Below are 17,828 nucleotides of genomic sequence, written 5' to 3' on the forward strand. Positions count from 1 at the left end.
AAAAGGCCCTGGCCCTGGTTGCCACAAGCCTGTCCTCCCTGGGGCCTGGAATCACCAGTCGATGTTGAGTCCCCAACCGAAGTGCTCTCTGGGGTATCAGTGGGGAAAGGCGGTCCCTCAGGTATGTCGGACCCTGGACATATAGGGCTTTAAAGGTAAGTACCAGCACTTTGAAGCGAACTCGGAAAGCTATAGGCAGCCAGTGAAGCGCTTTCAGCACAGGTCAGATGTGCTCCCATCTAGGGAGACCCATCAGAAGCCTGGCCGCAGCATTCTGCACTAGCTGCAGCTTCCGAATTAGCGACAAAGGCAGCCCCATGTAGAGAGCGTTGCAGTAGTCTAATCTTGAGGTGACAGTTGCATGGATCACTGTAGCCAGGTCATCACGGTCAATATAGCCAAAGTATGAGGTATGAGGGCAAAAAAGAGCCTGCAGACCTCCATAGCTCAAATGCCATGGCACAGAGCGCCCGTCCCCCAGCATTATTTGCAGGAATTGACCTACCAAATACGAACAGAACCATTGGAGTTCTATGCCTGTAGTTCCAACCTCGCTGAGAGGTTCAGAAGTATCAATGGAACTACATTCCTTTGTCTCTCTCTCTCTCTCTCTCTCTCTCTCTGTGGGTATACACATACACACCATTTGCTTCATCTAGAAGTTCTTTGGAGCTGAGTTGCTCCCCCACACTTTAGAACCCTGGTCCAAACGGGTATTAATGACTGGCTGAGAGTTAAAAATAATGTTAGGCTTCAGGGAACTGCAATAAAGATTTCACAACCAGGCACTCCTTTTTCACCTAGATTGTATCAGCCAAGAAGGACAATGGTTAAACATGGTAAGGAGGGAGTAGGATGTATTTCTCCAAGCACTGCATCATATCCTGCGTCTAAAACAATGGAAAGTGATCCAAAAGCAAAGGACAAGAGGAAGCAAATGGGATGCTGTGCATTTATACTGTTTTCAACCTTGTTTCCAAGTCAGAGTGGATGTAAATTGCAAGTAGAAACTATCCCATCAGCTTAATTCTTTTGCTGAATCCAAGAGTACCTCTGCTGGCTTGGCTGAAGAGGTGGTCCTAGAAATACTTCCTTTTCCTTTTTCCTTTGGGCTCTGGTTCACTATTGCAAAAGAAGAAATGCACAATACTGGTGCAAAAACTCCTTATCTTGTCTTCTGCATGGGATGCAGCATGAAGGGAATAAGCTGTGGGGTGAGTGAAGAATCCATAGAAATCCTAGACCCACCCACCTAGCACAAATGAAAATTTCTTCTGGAGAGTATTGGAGATTTGGATCTGAATTCAAATTTCAGCAGCCCTGAAGTGTGAGGAGCCCTGGCTGTGATGAGAAAACAAAGTAAAAACTGTATTTTGCTTTTAAAGAGTTGTCACAAATTAGAAAACCCCAAAAATTAAAGCATTTGAAGATTCATAATGCATGTTTAGGTTCCCCAAGATATTATTTCCTTGTGTCTCCACCAACATTAACTTGGCCCTGCATTCTGGATCCTTGGAACTGTTGTGACAACAGTAGAACTAATAGTAGGAAAGTTCTTGTCGCTAGAGGTGTGGGAAGCAGGTGGAACCCCAAGGACTATTTGGTGTAGCCTAGCAGTGGTAGGGTCAGTGAATGAGGATAAGGAGCAGAAGGAGAGTCTGTTTGCTGGGGAGCTGTTATCACCTGGTATTATTTGAAAACAACATATGTGAAAACTGAATTTGTAAAAGGGGGAGTTAAAATTTAGTGTAATGGGTATTATTGCTAGCATTGTATTGTTATCGTAGGGCTGTGTATTGCAAGCTGAAGAATGCAGTTTGTTTAATGCGTTGCCTAGTTTATAGAGATTGATTTCCTTTGGAGGGAGAATTCGAATAATGCAGCATCTCCGTGGACTTGGGAAGTTGGACTCCCTTGGCTCATGAGAAAGAATTTGCAAGCAAAGACATGTTACAAGAGAGTAAGGGCTTTTCCACATTCTAATTTTACTTGCTAAGTTCCTGTTTCTTTGGGTTTTTTTCCTTGTTTCCCATGTGTTCTGCTCCCTCTAGTGGTCGATTCGATATCAAACGGCTTTATTTCCAGACCATTTCCACAAAGGTGCAAACCCCCACTATGGCCCAATCTGCATTTGCTACGTAAAGCTGGTCCGTGCTGCTGTGGCGCCGGCTTCCCATTTGGCTCAGTATAAAGCTCTCCTCTGTCTGCATCAGGACAGAAGTTTTTTAGGGAGAGTGCGCAAGAGAGGGGGGAGGAGTGGCTTCCCAGAAGAGTCTCTTGCATCAGAGAATATGCTGCCAAGCAGCAGAGTGACCCAGCAGGCTCTAACCCTATCGTAAATGAGCTTCTGTGGTCTGAGGTCATCATATGCTGCCCTGTGGCTTGGCCTTGTGAGGTGAATTTGATCTCAACATGGGTCAAAGCTTTCACAAAACTGCTCACCATGTCAGTCAGGTTATTTGTTTAAATTATGGGATGTAATAGGACATATACAAAACACAAAGGGTTTACTGGATCTGATGTACTGTACAATGCTAAAGTTTTCCATGACAAACAGTGAATGCCTTGCATAGTATTATTTAGTCAGTGCTCGGTATATTTTAGCAGATTGGATTATCTCACACTCTCAGCAACAGCTCTATATCAGGTACTTGTCTTGGCAAGATAGAGCAATTGTCAAAGTATGTCACCTTATCTTCTGGGATGATACTGCAATCCACGCTACTTTATCATTAAGGAATTCCTTGTTCCCCAAAGGTTTAGGAAACCTTTTCAGTTCCAGACCTTACATTACAATATATCTATTATTGTAAAGTTCCAAAATAAATCTTTTCCCCCCGGATGCTGCATGCAGTAGATAGTACAATGCATTATGGACAATATCCTCCATCTCAACTTCTGACTGCAGATACAGTGGCATAAATTTACAATGCTATCCTAAGCAGAGTTCTGCCTTCTAAAATCTGTTTAGGATTGTGCTGGTAAGTATCTATAGTGTCACGCTAGGACAAGAGCAGTGTTTGAAAGCCAGGTTGTACTAAATGGTTTCTCAAAGAGTTGTAATACCCGTTCTAAACAATGAATTTGCAAAGTATGATGACCTATTGTAAACAGACTCCACTCTTTACCCCTCTATCTGATCAGATGTCTTTTGCATTGACAGCATCTATGTAAGTAAAGCTCAGGGGACATAACACAACTGACGGTCCACAGTGTTTAGCCCAGCTAGTAATTTGTAGATACCTCATCAGGATTTTTAAAGTAAGTGGTTAAGACACTGAACTGCAGGCTGTGGAAGGTCAGTAGTTCAGCAGTTCGAGACCCGAGTTGCCGCATGACGGAGTGAGCTCCCGTCTCTAGTTCCAGCTCCTGCCAACCTAGCAGTTCGAAAGCAAGAAATTGCAAGTAGATAAATAGGTACCACTTCGGTGGGAAGGTAACAGCGTTCCGTGCGCCTTGGTGTTTAGTCATGCCGGCCACATGACCACGGAAACGTCTTCAGACAGCGCTGGCTCTTCGGCTTTGAAACGGAGATGAGCACCGCAACCCTAGAGTCGGATTCGACTGGCTTTCGAGCAAGGGAACCTTTACCTTTACTTTATGAATCAGTAATTGCTTCAGAAGTGGTGTTTAAATTTTTTTTTTGTTGCAAGCTCCCATCTCCATACTGTTAAAAGCTCCTGTTTGCTAATATGTATTTTTGAAATTGTGATTTGGACAAGCCACGCTAGAGAACCAGAAACAGAGGCAAAAACATGTGTGACCAACAGATGGCGCTTATTGCTCGTTTAATGCATCTCCCAATTCCTTTTTGCAATTCAGCCCCAGACACTAAAACAACAGGAACTTATTAATTGAACAACAGTGTACAGTAGTATGTATTTTTCATAAATTATAATGAGAATGATGAATGCAACCTTGTTCTCCGGAAAGTACTGGATAAATGCTTCTCCATGAAAATTCACATGCCAGTGATCTTTCTCGAAAATGATTTAGGATTTATGCGAAGTAATGATAAGAGATCTTGCTGTTTAGCATCAAGAGTCCTTTCTCATTTGGGAAAATGCTCAGAACATCTGTGGGATTCTGTTTCCCACATGTCTTGTTACTGATGCTATGAACAAACAAACCTGGATTTTCTTCCACATCCCTAGAGTTAACAAGGCCTTTTAACATGGGAATAATCTTATATAGCTCTTGACAATATATGCAAAGTTTAGAAATCCGATATATGTAACCTCTAGTACACTATACCCTGCCATTGTCATTTTACCTGGTTCCATAGAACCAAAGAAATCTTAAAATGTATGGAATGGACTTTTGTTTTAGAACTTGCTAGAATATTAGAATATACCACTGGAACTTTGCAGTGGGATCCTGGTGGAAGGGGAAGCAGCCAGGAGAATTTACAGGTGGATAAACAGCAAGAAGCAAAAGAACAAAGCATGTATCCCATGTATGCTCCTACTTTCAAAACTGCAGACTGGGGACAGGGTCTGCAGTGAGGATAGGCTAAAATCCCGCCCCCATCAGCAGCCGCTCTGCTGGTGCAGAGATATGTGGACCAATTTGGCCTAATTCCCCCTCCTTAATGCCGCCCCACATTCCCCGTGGCACTTTATTAGTGAAGCTCTCTTAACCCCAAGCAGCAGCATTTTTGGAGTCCCAAAGCAACTGCTGGGGGCAGCAGAAGACAAGAAAGATCCATGTCTGGAAGGATCCAACCTTATTCATTTTAATTTTAATAGCACCCACCACAGCTTACCATCGTCAACAGGTTGTATTAGCTGCTACTGGTTTTCTAACTTTCATGAAGAATTCCTGAAAAAAAATTTGTATGACCTATTTACCCATGCTCTGACCTGGATAGCACAGGCTAGCCCGATCTTGTCGGATCTCGGAAGCTAAGCAGGGTCAGCCCTCGTCAGTATTTGGATGGGAGACCTACAAAGAATAGTAGGGTCACAACACAGAGACAGGCAATAGCAAACCACCTCTGAACATCTCTTGCCTTGAAAACCCTACAGGTCTGCAATAGGTCAGCTGAGACTTGAGTGCTAGGGTTGCCAAGTCCGACTTACCTTGCCGGCGGGGGACTCCGGGGTGGCTCCCGGTGCGCGCCACATGCACGTCACAGGGAAGTGACGTCATGACACCGGGCACGCTGGGGGCGGGGCCACAACCATAAAAGGGAAAACCATAGAGTTTTCCCTTGTATGGCCATGGCCCCGGCCCCAGCGTGCCCGGCGTCATGACGTCACTTCCCTGTGACGTGCATGCTGGGGCAGGGTTCCCCCTGGGGCCCGATTCCCCGGCGTCTGGGAACGGTCCTTTGGGGCAGGGGGATTTCCACCCCCCGGGGGGACTTGGCAGCCCTATTGAGTGCACTTTCCACCACATTGACCCATATTCTCATATGAGAAAAAGAAGTGATTAATTGAAAAGCAAATACTACAATACCAGGTCTTTTCAGACTATCATGTCACAGTGCATAAGTGTATAGTTTTTATACCATGATCTTACAAGCTTTTCCTCTGCTGTGCTGCATTAGCAGCTTTGAAGTACAGGATCTGGAAAAAGGACGGCTGATACTGATATTTTGCATCCCATTGCTGTTTTGAGACTCTTCTGCACCACAGTTGGATGCCAGCGCTTCAGTTAAGCCTTCGTGGTAAGAGGTGCAAGCAGATTCCAAGATTTAGGTGGAAAGAGAAGTAACCTGACTACAAGCCCAATGCAGGAATGTCAAAGAAGTATCTCCTTGTCCTCGAGGATTAGTTGGTTGGTATCCATGTGGCTGAAAGATAATTTCTTTGCCTACGAGTCCAGTGTTCCGTGCGCCTAGGTGTTTAGTCATGCCGACCACATGACCACGGAAACGTCTTCGGACAGCGCTGGCTCTTCGGCTTTGAAACGGAGATGAGCACCGCAACCCTAGAGTCGGACTCGACTGGCTTTCGAGCAAGGGAACCTTTACCTTGGGTCTGTTGCCAGCCTCCAAGTAGGGCCTGGAGTTTTCCCAGAATCACAATAGATCTCCAGACTACAGAGAAAATAGCTGCTTTGGAGGGTGGACTCAACAATGTTATACCCCAATGAGGTCCCTCCCCTCCCCAAAGCCTGCCTTCCCCAGGCTCCACCCCCCAAATCTCCAGAAATGTCCCAACCCAGAGTTGGCACTGGCTGTTCAGGGGTGGTGGCTAAAACCAGGCCCTTTGGCTGAGGGCCACCCTTTTCTTAAATCAATTTCCTGAAGAGGAGATAGAAAATTTCTCTCCTTCCAATTACTATAAGGAATAAAATACCTTCCTTTTCTTTCTGACTCTCAGTGAATAGGAGTTTGTGGCTGTTCTGTGTACTGTACATTATAAGTGTACTTTTTGGGTGGTGTGGTGTCTTTGGGGTTGTTTATTGATTGTTTTTATTGTTAACTGTTTCAGTGGCTATGGGAATTGGCCTAGAAATATTTTATATACACAAGCAAATAAAAATACTTCCTCGATGGCTGTTATCACATTTAAATAATCCTTAAGAAGATCCTGATCGTAAGCTTAACTGTTAAGGGATATTTATTACCTCAAAGTATTTACACGCTCTATCTAGTAAAAACTCACTGTTTTGGAAGACATACTGGAAAAACAACTCTAGTTTGTAATTTAATTTGATTTTGGCCATATATGGAATTGCAGTTTTTTTCTTTACTTCCAGCAAATATTTTCATTACTTAGAGTTAATGAAAACACTCTTGAGTCTTGGTGTCAGAGACAAACTGCATGCCAGAAGATTTTGCAAGATAGATGCTTAGAGACAAATTCTACAGTTCTGCTGGGCTGATCTATGTTGCTTTGCTGATGCATCTTACTGGGACTGATCATTACAAACTGCCGTGCCACAGGCAGCTAGAAAGCAAGAATTTTCAATAATCAGAAGTAGTCTGAGCATCTCAGAATACACAGAATCCCTAGCCTGCACTGCAGGGCTTTAGAAATAGAAATTGGCTCTATCTATCATGTGGTAAGAATGCTGGTAGCTTAACGAAGAAGGCTTCCTCATGCTCTGATTAACCCAAGGATTTCTGGGGAGAGTTTCCTACCTCTTTCACACTGGAAAATAAGACATTGTGAAGCTGAAAAAATGTCAAAAGCCTTCCTCACATTAATTGTAATGCTAGTTAGACCTATATTCTTTTCCCGAGCAGGAGGTAACTAGGGCTGGTCATTATAAACTTTTTTTTAAAACCGGTGCCCATTTTGAACTAAAGAAACCCAAATTTAGTATCTGTTAGGAACAGTAAGTAGATATGCTTTTTTTGTGACAAAGGTATCTTTTTATATGTTTCCCCATTATCACAGTAAATAGCCTTGAATATTTTTTTAAAATAGGAAGACAAGGTAGAAATTGTAGTGTGGCAATTAGAGTGTTGGACTAGGATCTTGGGAGACCCAGATTCAAATCCCTACTGTACCATGGAAGCTTGCTGGGTGACCTTTGGACAGTCACACATGCTGAGCCTAATCTACTTTGCAGAGTTGTGAGGATAAAATGGAGGGGAGGAGAACGAGGTAAGCTGCGGTTGGCCCTCATTGTGAAGAAAGATGAGACATAAATAAAATACATTTATCAGGTAATGTGCAGTAGTCCTATCCACGTTATCTCTGATAATTAAAAGGAACTATATGCACATACACATTCTAAGGTTTTATGGACAGGCTTCATTACATCATTGCATATGTTGTTTTGTGAGCCTGGTCATTTTGCCCACTTTCATTGCTGTTATCCTCCATTAATTGCTTTCTTTGATGGCATTTTATTGCAGTTTTGTTGTGTACCATTTTACAAGTTTTTAATGCAACAGAAAAGACGAGTGCAATTTCATTCCAAGCAGGGAGTCCTGTGTCAGAAACTGTGTTTTTCAAACTTTAAACAGTATGTCCGTGAAATTTGGTAACCTCTCTGGTACACTCCTATGTGTGTATGAATTAGTTTTGTTCCGTGGAATAAAGTGGGCATGCTGATGAATACACGCAGGATTCATGTGGACATTTGTCATGACTATATTCCACACATCCAAGGAGTCTGCTTGGTGTCTCATAATTCAAGTTATCACTTGATGATTCACAGCTAACTGTGAATTGACTCCATTGAAAACTGTTGTCTTTGCAGTAATATGAAAGCTGTGGGTTTTTGTAATGGGCTGTTTCTCGGTGCCTTCCCATGCAGAGTTTCTCCAGTCGAAACCCACTGAAATCAATGGGCTTAGACTGGAGTAAATTTGCACAAAATTGCACTGCCAGTCACTCACAAAACTTTTCAATACTAGGACTCGTCTGGAAAATATCTGAAGGTATAATATATAGCATGCTTTTCCATCCCTACCACTGTGTTAATAGCATGTAAATCTACACATCTGGAGTTAGAAAAACTTAACGTCTTAATGTTTGGTTTTAGCGCTGTTGATTTTTAAAAGAGATTTATTAGTCGCTGGTTTAAGTAATGTTCTAATGAATTTTTTGGAATGTTTTAATGATTTTTTCCCTGTAGATTCTTGTAATCTCTCTTGAATGAAGGCATGTGCAGGATATAAACTGTTTTATACCTGCAAGATTAATATTTTGTTATTATTAACAAATGTTAATCATTACTTATATTAGTCTTTTTTAAAATATAAAATTGAGACCAGGCACAGCAGTTGTTTGCATTCCTATAGGTCTATAAAATCAGCAAAGTAACTCTGACGTCTCTTATTCTTAGAAAAACAAATACCAAGTATAAGCTTCTGCCCACATCTCTAATTGCCATAAGGCAATACAACTCCACCAATTTCCGTCTAAGAACTGACCGCCTGCTCAAGATTTGGAGGGTACTGCACTTCATTTAACAAATGTTAGGTTGCAAGAAGAGATTTTATAAAATGAAATAGAATATAAACTTCCAAGCTCTGTTTTAATGATGGAATAGTTCCATCTTAAATATTTTGGTCTTTATGTAGCTGGGTATTAGTACGGATTTTTGTCAATGCTGTGTTCAGTATCACCCCCACTCTCGCCAGTCCGTCCTTTTACTAGGATTGAGCTGCACAGAATTTTCCAGTATGGTTTTGGACTGACTGAAATGTAAAGAACGGGATAATTTAAGAGAGGGCTTAATAGACCTCAAAGAAATTCCTTAACTAGCATCATACTGAAAACATTTTGATTCCTGGTACAGCAAATATGCTGTGGCATTAGCTCTTCATTAAAAAATGAATGACCACAGGACCAGGATGTGGCTAGTCTTAAAAGCTACTGTGCCCATTTATGCCGATGCAGTCTTTGGGGAACTGACTTGTTTTTTATCATAAAAGTAATGAGGAGTTACTTGAGGGATTTTTTCCGAAACTTTAAACTGTGTGTAAATTCCTGAGGATCAAATTAAGCTGAAGGTAAATAGCATTCTGAATGGCGTTTCAGTCAACGCAGGCTAATTGACAGAAACATGGCTGATTCAGATATAGACTCTTCATTAAGGGGCCCAAAGATCCCACATGCCAATGATAAAAGAGCATCTTTCATAATGTGAGGTTTGGGGGCTCCTCAAATGATTACATGTCACCTTCTAGATGAACAGTCAGTTGTTACAGAGTGGAAAAAGGAGAACTGGGCAATGGTTCTATGTTCACCCCCATGTCATGCAAGATCCATTATCGGATGTGTTCAATGTACATACAGTAAAATTCTGAAACCCAATTTTCAAGGTAAGAAATTTTGAGTCCCTTTTGGGGGAGGGCAACGTTATAGGCCTCATGGTCTACTAGGGATGCCAGCCTGCAGGTGGGACCTGGGGATCCCATGGAATTACAACTCAACTTCAGACTACAAAGATCAGCTCCCCTGGGGAAAATGGATGCTTTGGAGGGTGGCCTCTATGGCATTGTACCCCACTGAGGCCCCTATTCTGCTCAGGCTCCATCCCAAATTGGCAGCCCTATGGTCTGCTGAAACTGGGGTTGCCAGCTCTGGGTTGGGAAATGTCTGGATATTTGGGGGGGGGGTGGACCCTGGGGAGTGTGGGGTTTGAAAAGGGGAGGGACTTCAGCAGAGTAGAATGTCATACAGATCAACTTCCAAAGCAGCCATTTTCTCCAGGGGAACCGATCTTTATCAGCTGGAAACCAATTGTAGTTTCAGGAGATTTCCAGCCAACACTGGAGACTGGCAACCTTAACTGAAGCAACCAACACAAGCATATGCAACCAACAAGCAACCGTTATGTCTGGGTACACAATTAACACCATTGCCACCTTTCTGGGGGCTAGGTATGGTAACCTGAACGGCTCCTTGCTCTCCATTGATACTGTACCTGAGAGTAAAGAATCCACCAGGATCCACAGGGGCATCCTCATTTTACCCCAATGGCATGGGCAAAGCAGTCATCAATGTCGGACTTTGCCAGTTGGTCACATGGGGAACCAGGGGGTGCCCAGCTTTAAGCAAAGCCAGTGACTTGGTATCACAGCTCATGGTTCATAGGCACGCTGTTCTGAGATCATTTTTGGTCACATACATTGCAGTCTTCTCCCCTCTCCCTCCACGTGCCAGGAGCATTCTCTGTGATGTGGCCAAGCAACATGACCCAAATAGAGTAGTTGGTAGTACTGCCAAGTGCCTGCTGGCAGCAGATGATTGCCCAGTGCTGCAACTCATTGCCTGCCACTAGTAGGTTTGGTTCACAAAGAAAGACAATAAAACAGGAAATGCAGATTTCATAGCTGAAAACTAATTCACTCACTACCAAGTGCCTGCTGGCAGCAGACGACTGCCCAGTGCGGCAACCCATTGCCTGCCACTAGTAGGTTTGGTTCACAAAGAAAGACAATAAAACAGGAAATGCAGATTTCATAGCTGAAAACTAATTCACTCTAATGAGTTAATAAGAATATTCAAACTGTCACCGTCCATTTACACATCCACTGGAGATCCTGCTGGTGTGGAGGGACCCATCCTCTGAATCTTCACTCTGTATAAAGAACAGGCTTAGTGGTGGTCTCTAGTGATACGGTCCCAGCCAACGGGCGGGCTAGCTACAAAAGACCGCATTTCACCAAGGCTTTCTCAAAGTTGGAGCCGTTTTACAGTACAACAATGTTTTGTCCAATAAATCAGGGGAAATACTTCTAAATAACAAGCCACTTAAATCAACAGGCTCCAAGGGGATCCTCAACTTGATGTCCTACCCACATCATATAGCCCACCCATCCAATTGCTCCTGCTGATATCTTATTGAAAGTTATTATCATAGGACAAATAACTGCAGTGAAGATTTCAGAAGGATAGACTGTCACTTCCCATGTGGAGTAGCTCCTAGACGGAAAGGCTAAAAATGAAATAACCAGAAACTGCCACTTTCTCATTGCTAGTCAACATTTGTACTTGTTCCCATGGAACACTTTAAACAAGATTTCATGACAAAAATGCACCATAGTAAATGTCAAGGCCAAGAACTGGAAACGGGGGTGGCTGGAATGCTGATTATTTACTTAGAGACTTTGAAACTCAAAGCAATGTTTAAAAAAAGATTTCCTGTGGCATTGTAAGTACTTTTGAGAAACTGGTTTATAGAAACATGGATTATTGCATGCAATAGGAGCTAGCCACTTTAACGTATGCATGCTGTAGGAAAGTGTGCATTGCTGCTAAAGTCTGGTAATGTGCTGCTGAAGACTGGTAAAGTTCCAGAGAGTGAGCAAGCGGGAGAGAGATTAGATATCCCTATTAGTTCAAGAAGAAAGTAAGATCACGTTGAGAAGTTGGAAGAGTGGCTGAAAAGTTCTCAGTTTAAGTAGAATGAGGCGGGAGGAGTGGAGAACCACATAGGCTGCTCCGAGCTCCCTGAAGGATAAAAATGTAAGAGGTGCATAGCAATATTATCCTTCATGTTTTTTAGCCAGAGACCTTTCCATGTGCCACACAGAAGAGTCTGTCACACTGTTGATCTCCATGATTCACGTCACAGACATTTCCCAAAACAAAGTTAGAGTCCAATGGCACCTGTAAGACCAACAAAGTTTTATTCAAGGTGTGAGTTATTTTTTCTAGTGATTCCATATTGTAATTGTCGTTTTACTATATGGGGCTTTCTCACAAGAGCCTCTTCACATTGCAGTTATTGAGGGGAAAAGTCATCTTGTATTGGGTTTTATACCTCAGAAATGGTTGAATGAATTGAGTCTGAGGTATAGCTGCCATACTGATGTTCTAAGTTTGAGCCCAGTGGCACTTTTAAGACCAGCAGAGTTTTCTTCGAGGTATGAGCTTTCCTGCACATGCACACTTCCTCAAATACCAGAAACAAAGTCTGAGTTCAGTGACACCTTTAAGACCAGCAGAGTTTTCTTCGAGGTATGAGCTTTCCTGCGCATGCACACTTTCTCAAATACCAGAAACAAAGCCTGAGTTCAGTGGCACCTTTAAGACCAGCAGAGTTTTCTTCGAGGTATGAGCTTTCCTGTGCATGCACACTTTCTCAAATACCAGAAACAAAGCCTGAGTTCAGTGGAACCTTTAAGACCAGCAAAGTTTTCTTCGAGGTATGAGCTTTCCTGTGCATGCACATGAAGGCTCATACCTTGAAGAAAACCCTGCTGGTCTTAAAGGTGCCACTGGATGCAGACTTTGTTCTGCTGCTTCAGACCTACACTGCTACCCACCTGAATCTGTACTGATATTATGTTTGATTCTTTTGGGTTTTTATTTGTAGGTATGAAACCTTATCCCCAAAGAAGCTATTAAGCTATCAAGGACAAAAAATAATGGTTTTATTGCAGGTATTTCCCAAATGAAGGTACTAAACAACTTTTCAGATAAACAATAAAAAATCCAAAACATTATAGCTACTTCTTACCATAAAAATTATAATGAACATCTAGCATGGGTAATTATAGTGAAAATATAGATCTAATTACGGTTCCGTTTTTCATTGGAAACATGGATTTCCATGAGATTGCACATAAACAAAACCGAGTCTCATGATACCTTAAATGCTAACAGATTTATTATGTGTCTTAGGCTTTCTCGTATTCAAGCCCACTTTGTCAGATGTAGTCTAGGGCAATTTATGCCACAGTTAATCTGCTAGTATTTAAGGTGCCACAAGATTCCTTTATATTTTTGCCTCAGTAAACTACTGACCACTCTGGAGTTTGTCATTAGTGGAGCATACTTCTTTTCTTATATTAATTATTATTTTATGCTTCTTCTGGGAGCAGTTTATATAGCTATAGGGATAGTGAAATAAGCATCAGTTTTAATTTTGAAATATTTTATAAATTGTTCCATAATTCTAGCAATCTACCTGCTGGAACCAGTTCTAGGTACTATTATTATTTTATTATTCTTTTATTATATTTGGGCTGTGGACTCTGAATTAGCACTATTCTTGATGACATGACTTACAATTAAAGGGCATGGAGGTCCACTTGTGTTATGGATTTCTGGCTATTATTATGAATGATATTTTTCATTTTCTGGCTTTTTAAAAATACTTTTTGTATATATTTTGGATTTCAACAGTAATATAAAAATACATATGATTTTACATAAGATTTGTGCAACAGAACAGTAAAGACAAACATCACTTAAGTAAAAAAACATTAAATATTAAATAACCAAAAGCAAATAAAATAAAGGTGTAAGCACTACAACTAATCTGGGAATCTGCTATTGCAACACATCCAATGAAGCGGTTTAAAACAAGTATAAAAAAAGATTAGAACTTAAGTATGTTCCAGTCTACTTGGAATGCACAAATGCTCATCTCAGAGCCCAGAACATTCTCAGTGCTCACTTGACCACCTTTTCAATTGCTTCTCTACTTAAACCTTTACACGATAGGTCTCATGTCAACTTTTCCTATCTTTTAAATTGTAACCCCACAATACTTTTCACGATTTATCCTCGCTAGCATTTGGATGAAAGCTGAGGATTCGTTGGAGATTCAGTGTAAGATTTGAGTTCATAAGCGATGCCACTGTCAACTTCCATGGATTTCTAAGAGAACAGGAGCCTTACATTTCTGTAGAGGTAGATCTTTCCAGACTTAGAACTCTGGAACCTCAGATGAATGGGGTAGCGAAGAAGTCTGTCCTCAGAATGCCGAGTGTTCACTTTGTTGATACTTCTCTTTGCTTCTTGTCTTATGGGGACCGAAAAGGTTCTTTGCCATAGGAATATTTGATAATTGGCTGGCATCTCTCGCAAGTTGTAGATCACCACAAACATCTTCACCACAGTCTTGTTAGGATTAAATAAAGTCACTTGTATTGTTCCTGAAGGAGGTACCCGATAACCCCTTTTACCAAGGGACTCTAGAGCAATTACACCCATATAGGGAGAGGGGGCACTGTCATCAGAAACACTGTAGAACTGGAAGAGTCATGTGTTGGACAGAAGATGCTGCTTGCTCCCACTTCAGCTGTGCAACTGTCTACAACACCCAGGGATCTAAATGATAGTTCAAACAGACTCTTCACCAGTCGATTCTGCATCTAGCATTCAATCCACATTGTCTGAACTGGGAGGAAAAAGTGCAGCTCAAAACCACATTCAGATACCTTGAGGCAACACTGTACTGACCCCTGAATGGCCATAAAATGGCCATAAATCTATGCAGAAGGTACAATAAAATCTGATGATCAAAGAAAGCGAAAGCAGCATGGAGTGTGGAGGCTACCATAAAATATGATGATCAAGGGAAGTGAAAGCAGCATGCAATGCAGAGGGGAATTTGTGTTCCATTGTGGGTTTCATAAAACAATGGCGAATCAGCCAAAGTTTCCAAGGAGGCTAAGACTTGTTACAGGTGGTGCACTGCAACTCAGAAATGGTTTCTCATGGCTATCTGGGTCATTCCCTTTACTTATACAATGTAGTGGACTTTAATGCATATTTCCTCCTTTGTTTTAAAGCTTGGCAAGCAGAGGAATCCTGCCAACCTAGCAGTTCGAAAGCAAGAAATTGCAAGTAGATAAATAGGTACCACTTCGGTGGGAAGGTAACAGCGTTCCATGTGCCTTGGTGTTTAGTCATGCTGGCCACATGACCATGGAAACGTCTTCGGACAGCGCTGGCTCTTTGGCTTTGAAACGGAGATGAGCACCGGCGCCGCAACCCTAGAGTCGGATTCGACTGGCTTTTGAGCAAGGGAACCTTTACTTTTACTTTTTAAACAGAGGAAAGGACTCAAAGCAATCTGTATAAATTGTCATATCTTAAGTCAGGGGTCATTTCCTGCAGGAGCACACAGGAATGGAGCTCCGGCAGTAAAGAGCCCAGGGGGCGGGCACATGCAGCAAGCCCCACCCCCTGCTCCCAGCAGCCCTCAGTCAAAGCAAGAAGCAGCCAAGTAAGTTGCAGAGCCCCCCCAGTCCAAAACAGTCCAGTGGCACCTTTAAGACCAAGATTTATTTAGGTACAAGCTCTTCCTCCTCTGCGAGGATAGATCTGCACGTTCCCCCCCCCCAATAGCTAGCAATCCAAAACAGTCCAGTGGAGCCTGAGCGTGTGGTGTTGCCTTCTGACACACTTCCGGTGATTGTGGAATATGCAAATGAGTTATGCTAATAAGCTCCTGCACCTCTTTTTCTACGAAATGACCCCTGTCTTGAGCCATATTTTATGTTAATCACTTCTGTTTAGGGAAAACATCTTTTCCAAGAGTGGAGATGTCAGTCTGTTGCTGTGGGTTGACAGTTCCAGTCTGGTACTTGAAGTGTGAGAATTTGCACTAGAGGATCTTTGTTACAACACTGGCATAATTCTGTCCTTTGTGGTGATGAATGAAGAACAGCTGGAACATCCTAATGTGCGTGTTCCATCCTGAATCCTGACTAACTCCTGTGATCTTTGAAACCACTATACATAAGCCCTGTTCACAAGTTAGGGTGAACACACATACAATCCATATAGAATGTACACTTGATTTTTTAAAAAATGTGTACATTGAGTCATTCTGTGTTATACAAACTCCACATTTATTCAGGTACTGGTCCCTGGTTTCAATTGCAAAGTGAATGGTGTTGGCTCATAGTTACAAACAGATTCACAATTGTACATGCTGGATGTATATGTTCATTGTAACATGTGAACAGGACTACAGTGCACATTTCCTAGTTGCTAGAATTTCCTGTTTGCACATTTCCTAGTTATTAGAATGCTAACTAGCAGGAAGGAGGACCTCTTCAGCTAACCAACATTACTCTGTTTCAGTTCCATGTCAACCAACCTTCAGCCCAACTGGTTTCTATTTCTTTTGTTATATTTTTAACTATTAAAAACATCAAACTGAAATAAAAAATAAAAATATAACAATAATGGTGGCGAGTTTACACATATGCATCTATAAAAGGTTTCTAAATATCTAAAAATATGTCGACACACAATTGTCATCTATATACCATACATTCAAATATTGATAATGTTGTAAGGTCCTCAACCCATTGGATTATGAGAGGTGGGCATTTATTTCTCCAGAGTTGTAATATAAGCTTTTTGTTGTTGTTCAGTCGCACAGTCGAGTCCGACTCTTCGCGACCCCATGGACAATCTCCCGCCAGGCTCTCCTGTCTTCCGCCGTCCTCCGAAGTTGGCTCAATTTCATGTTCGTTGCATCGCTGACACTGTCTAACCATCTCATCCTTTGCCGTCCCCGTCTTCTTTGACCTTCAATCTTTCCCAGCATCAGGGTCTTCTCCAGTGAGCCCATTGGATTATGAGAGGTGCAGCACTTTAACAGCATCATCTTAATATAAGCTTTTTAGCAACATTAATATCAGAGAGGGGCCAATTTTAGTGCCCATAAGCCTCCCAAAAAGAGAGAAATAGTTAAGAACGTAAGAACATAAGAGAAGTCAATGTTGGTTTAGGCCAGTGGCCCATCTAGTCCAACACTCTCACACAGTGGCCAAAAATACCAGGTGCCATTAACTAGGCTGGGTAACTGTGTAGCTGAAACCTTATTCACGTGTAAGGCTTGTGCAGGCACTTTCTATGTGTTGCATCACAACAGGTGACTTATAGTGTACAGTCTTCTGAGCCTATGTGTGTGTGTACAGTCCATTGTGTGTGTAGCAATATAGTCCATAAAGCAAATATCAATCTCATTCTCTAACAGTACTTTCTTTTATCCTTTTTAACCCTACTGCTCAGCAATTTCATTGAGTGCCCACGAGTTCTTGTATTGTGAGAAAGGGGAAAAAGTACTTCTTTCTCTACCTGCTCTATCCCATACATAATCTTGTAAACCTCTGTCATGTCACACCTCAGTTGTCATTTCTACAAGCTAAAGAGCCCCAAGCACTTTAACCTTTCTTCATAGGGAAAGTGTTCCAACCCTTTTATCATTCTAGTTGCCCTTTTCTGTACTTTTTCCAATGCTATAATATCCTTTCTGAGATGTGGCGACCAGAATTGCACAGAGTATTCCAAATGAGGTCGCAGGATCGATTTACACAGGGGCCTTATGATATTCACTGATTTGTTTTCAATTCCCTTTCTAATACGCCCACTCGCCCATCCTTAACAGATCCCTTTGGAATGCCTCACAATCCTCCCTGGTTTTTACCACCCTGAACAATTTCATGTCATCCACAAATGTATTCACTTCACTGCTTACTCCCAACTCAAAATCATTAATGAACAAGTTAAAAAGCATCGGATCCAGTACTGAGCCCTGAAGTACCCCACTACTTACCACCCTCCATTGTGAAAATTGCCATTTATACTCACTCTCTGTTTCCTATTAATTAGCCAGTTTTTGATCCACAAGAGGACTTGTCCTCCTATCCCATGACTATT

General features: G+C 42.0%; 1 protein-coding gene across 1 annotated transcript; it reads right to left on the reverse strand.

Annotated features, from left to right (window-relative positions):
* Positions 1 to 13,934: 13,934 nt before the first annotated feature.
* LOC107109245 (protein FAM214A-like) lies at positions 13,935 to 14,521 on the reverse strand. Its single transcript, XM_015409818.1, is given in 2 exon segments — positions 13,935 to 14,404; positions 14,407 to 14,521. Coding segments are annotated over 2 exon segments (585 nt in total).
* Positions 14,522 to 17,828: the final 3,307 nt, after the last annotated feature.

The sequence above is a fragment of the Gekko japonicus genome, unplaced genomic scaffold, assembly GCF_001447785.1.
Source record: "Gekko japonicus isolate JY-2015 unplaced genomic scaffold, Gekko_japonicus_V1.1 scaffold47, whole genome shotgun sequence".
Taxonomy (NCBI): domain Eukaryota; kingdom Metazoa; phylum Chordata; class Lepidosauria; order Squamata; family Gekkonidae; genus Gekko; species Gekko japonicus.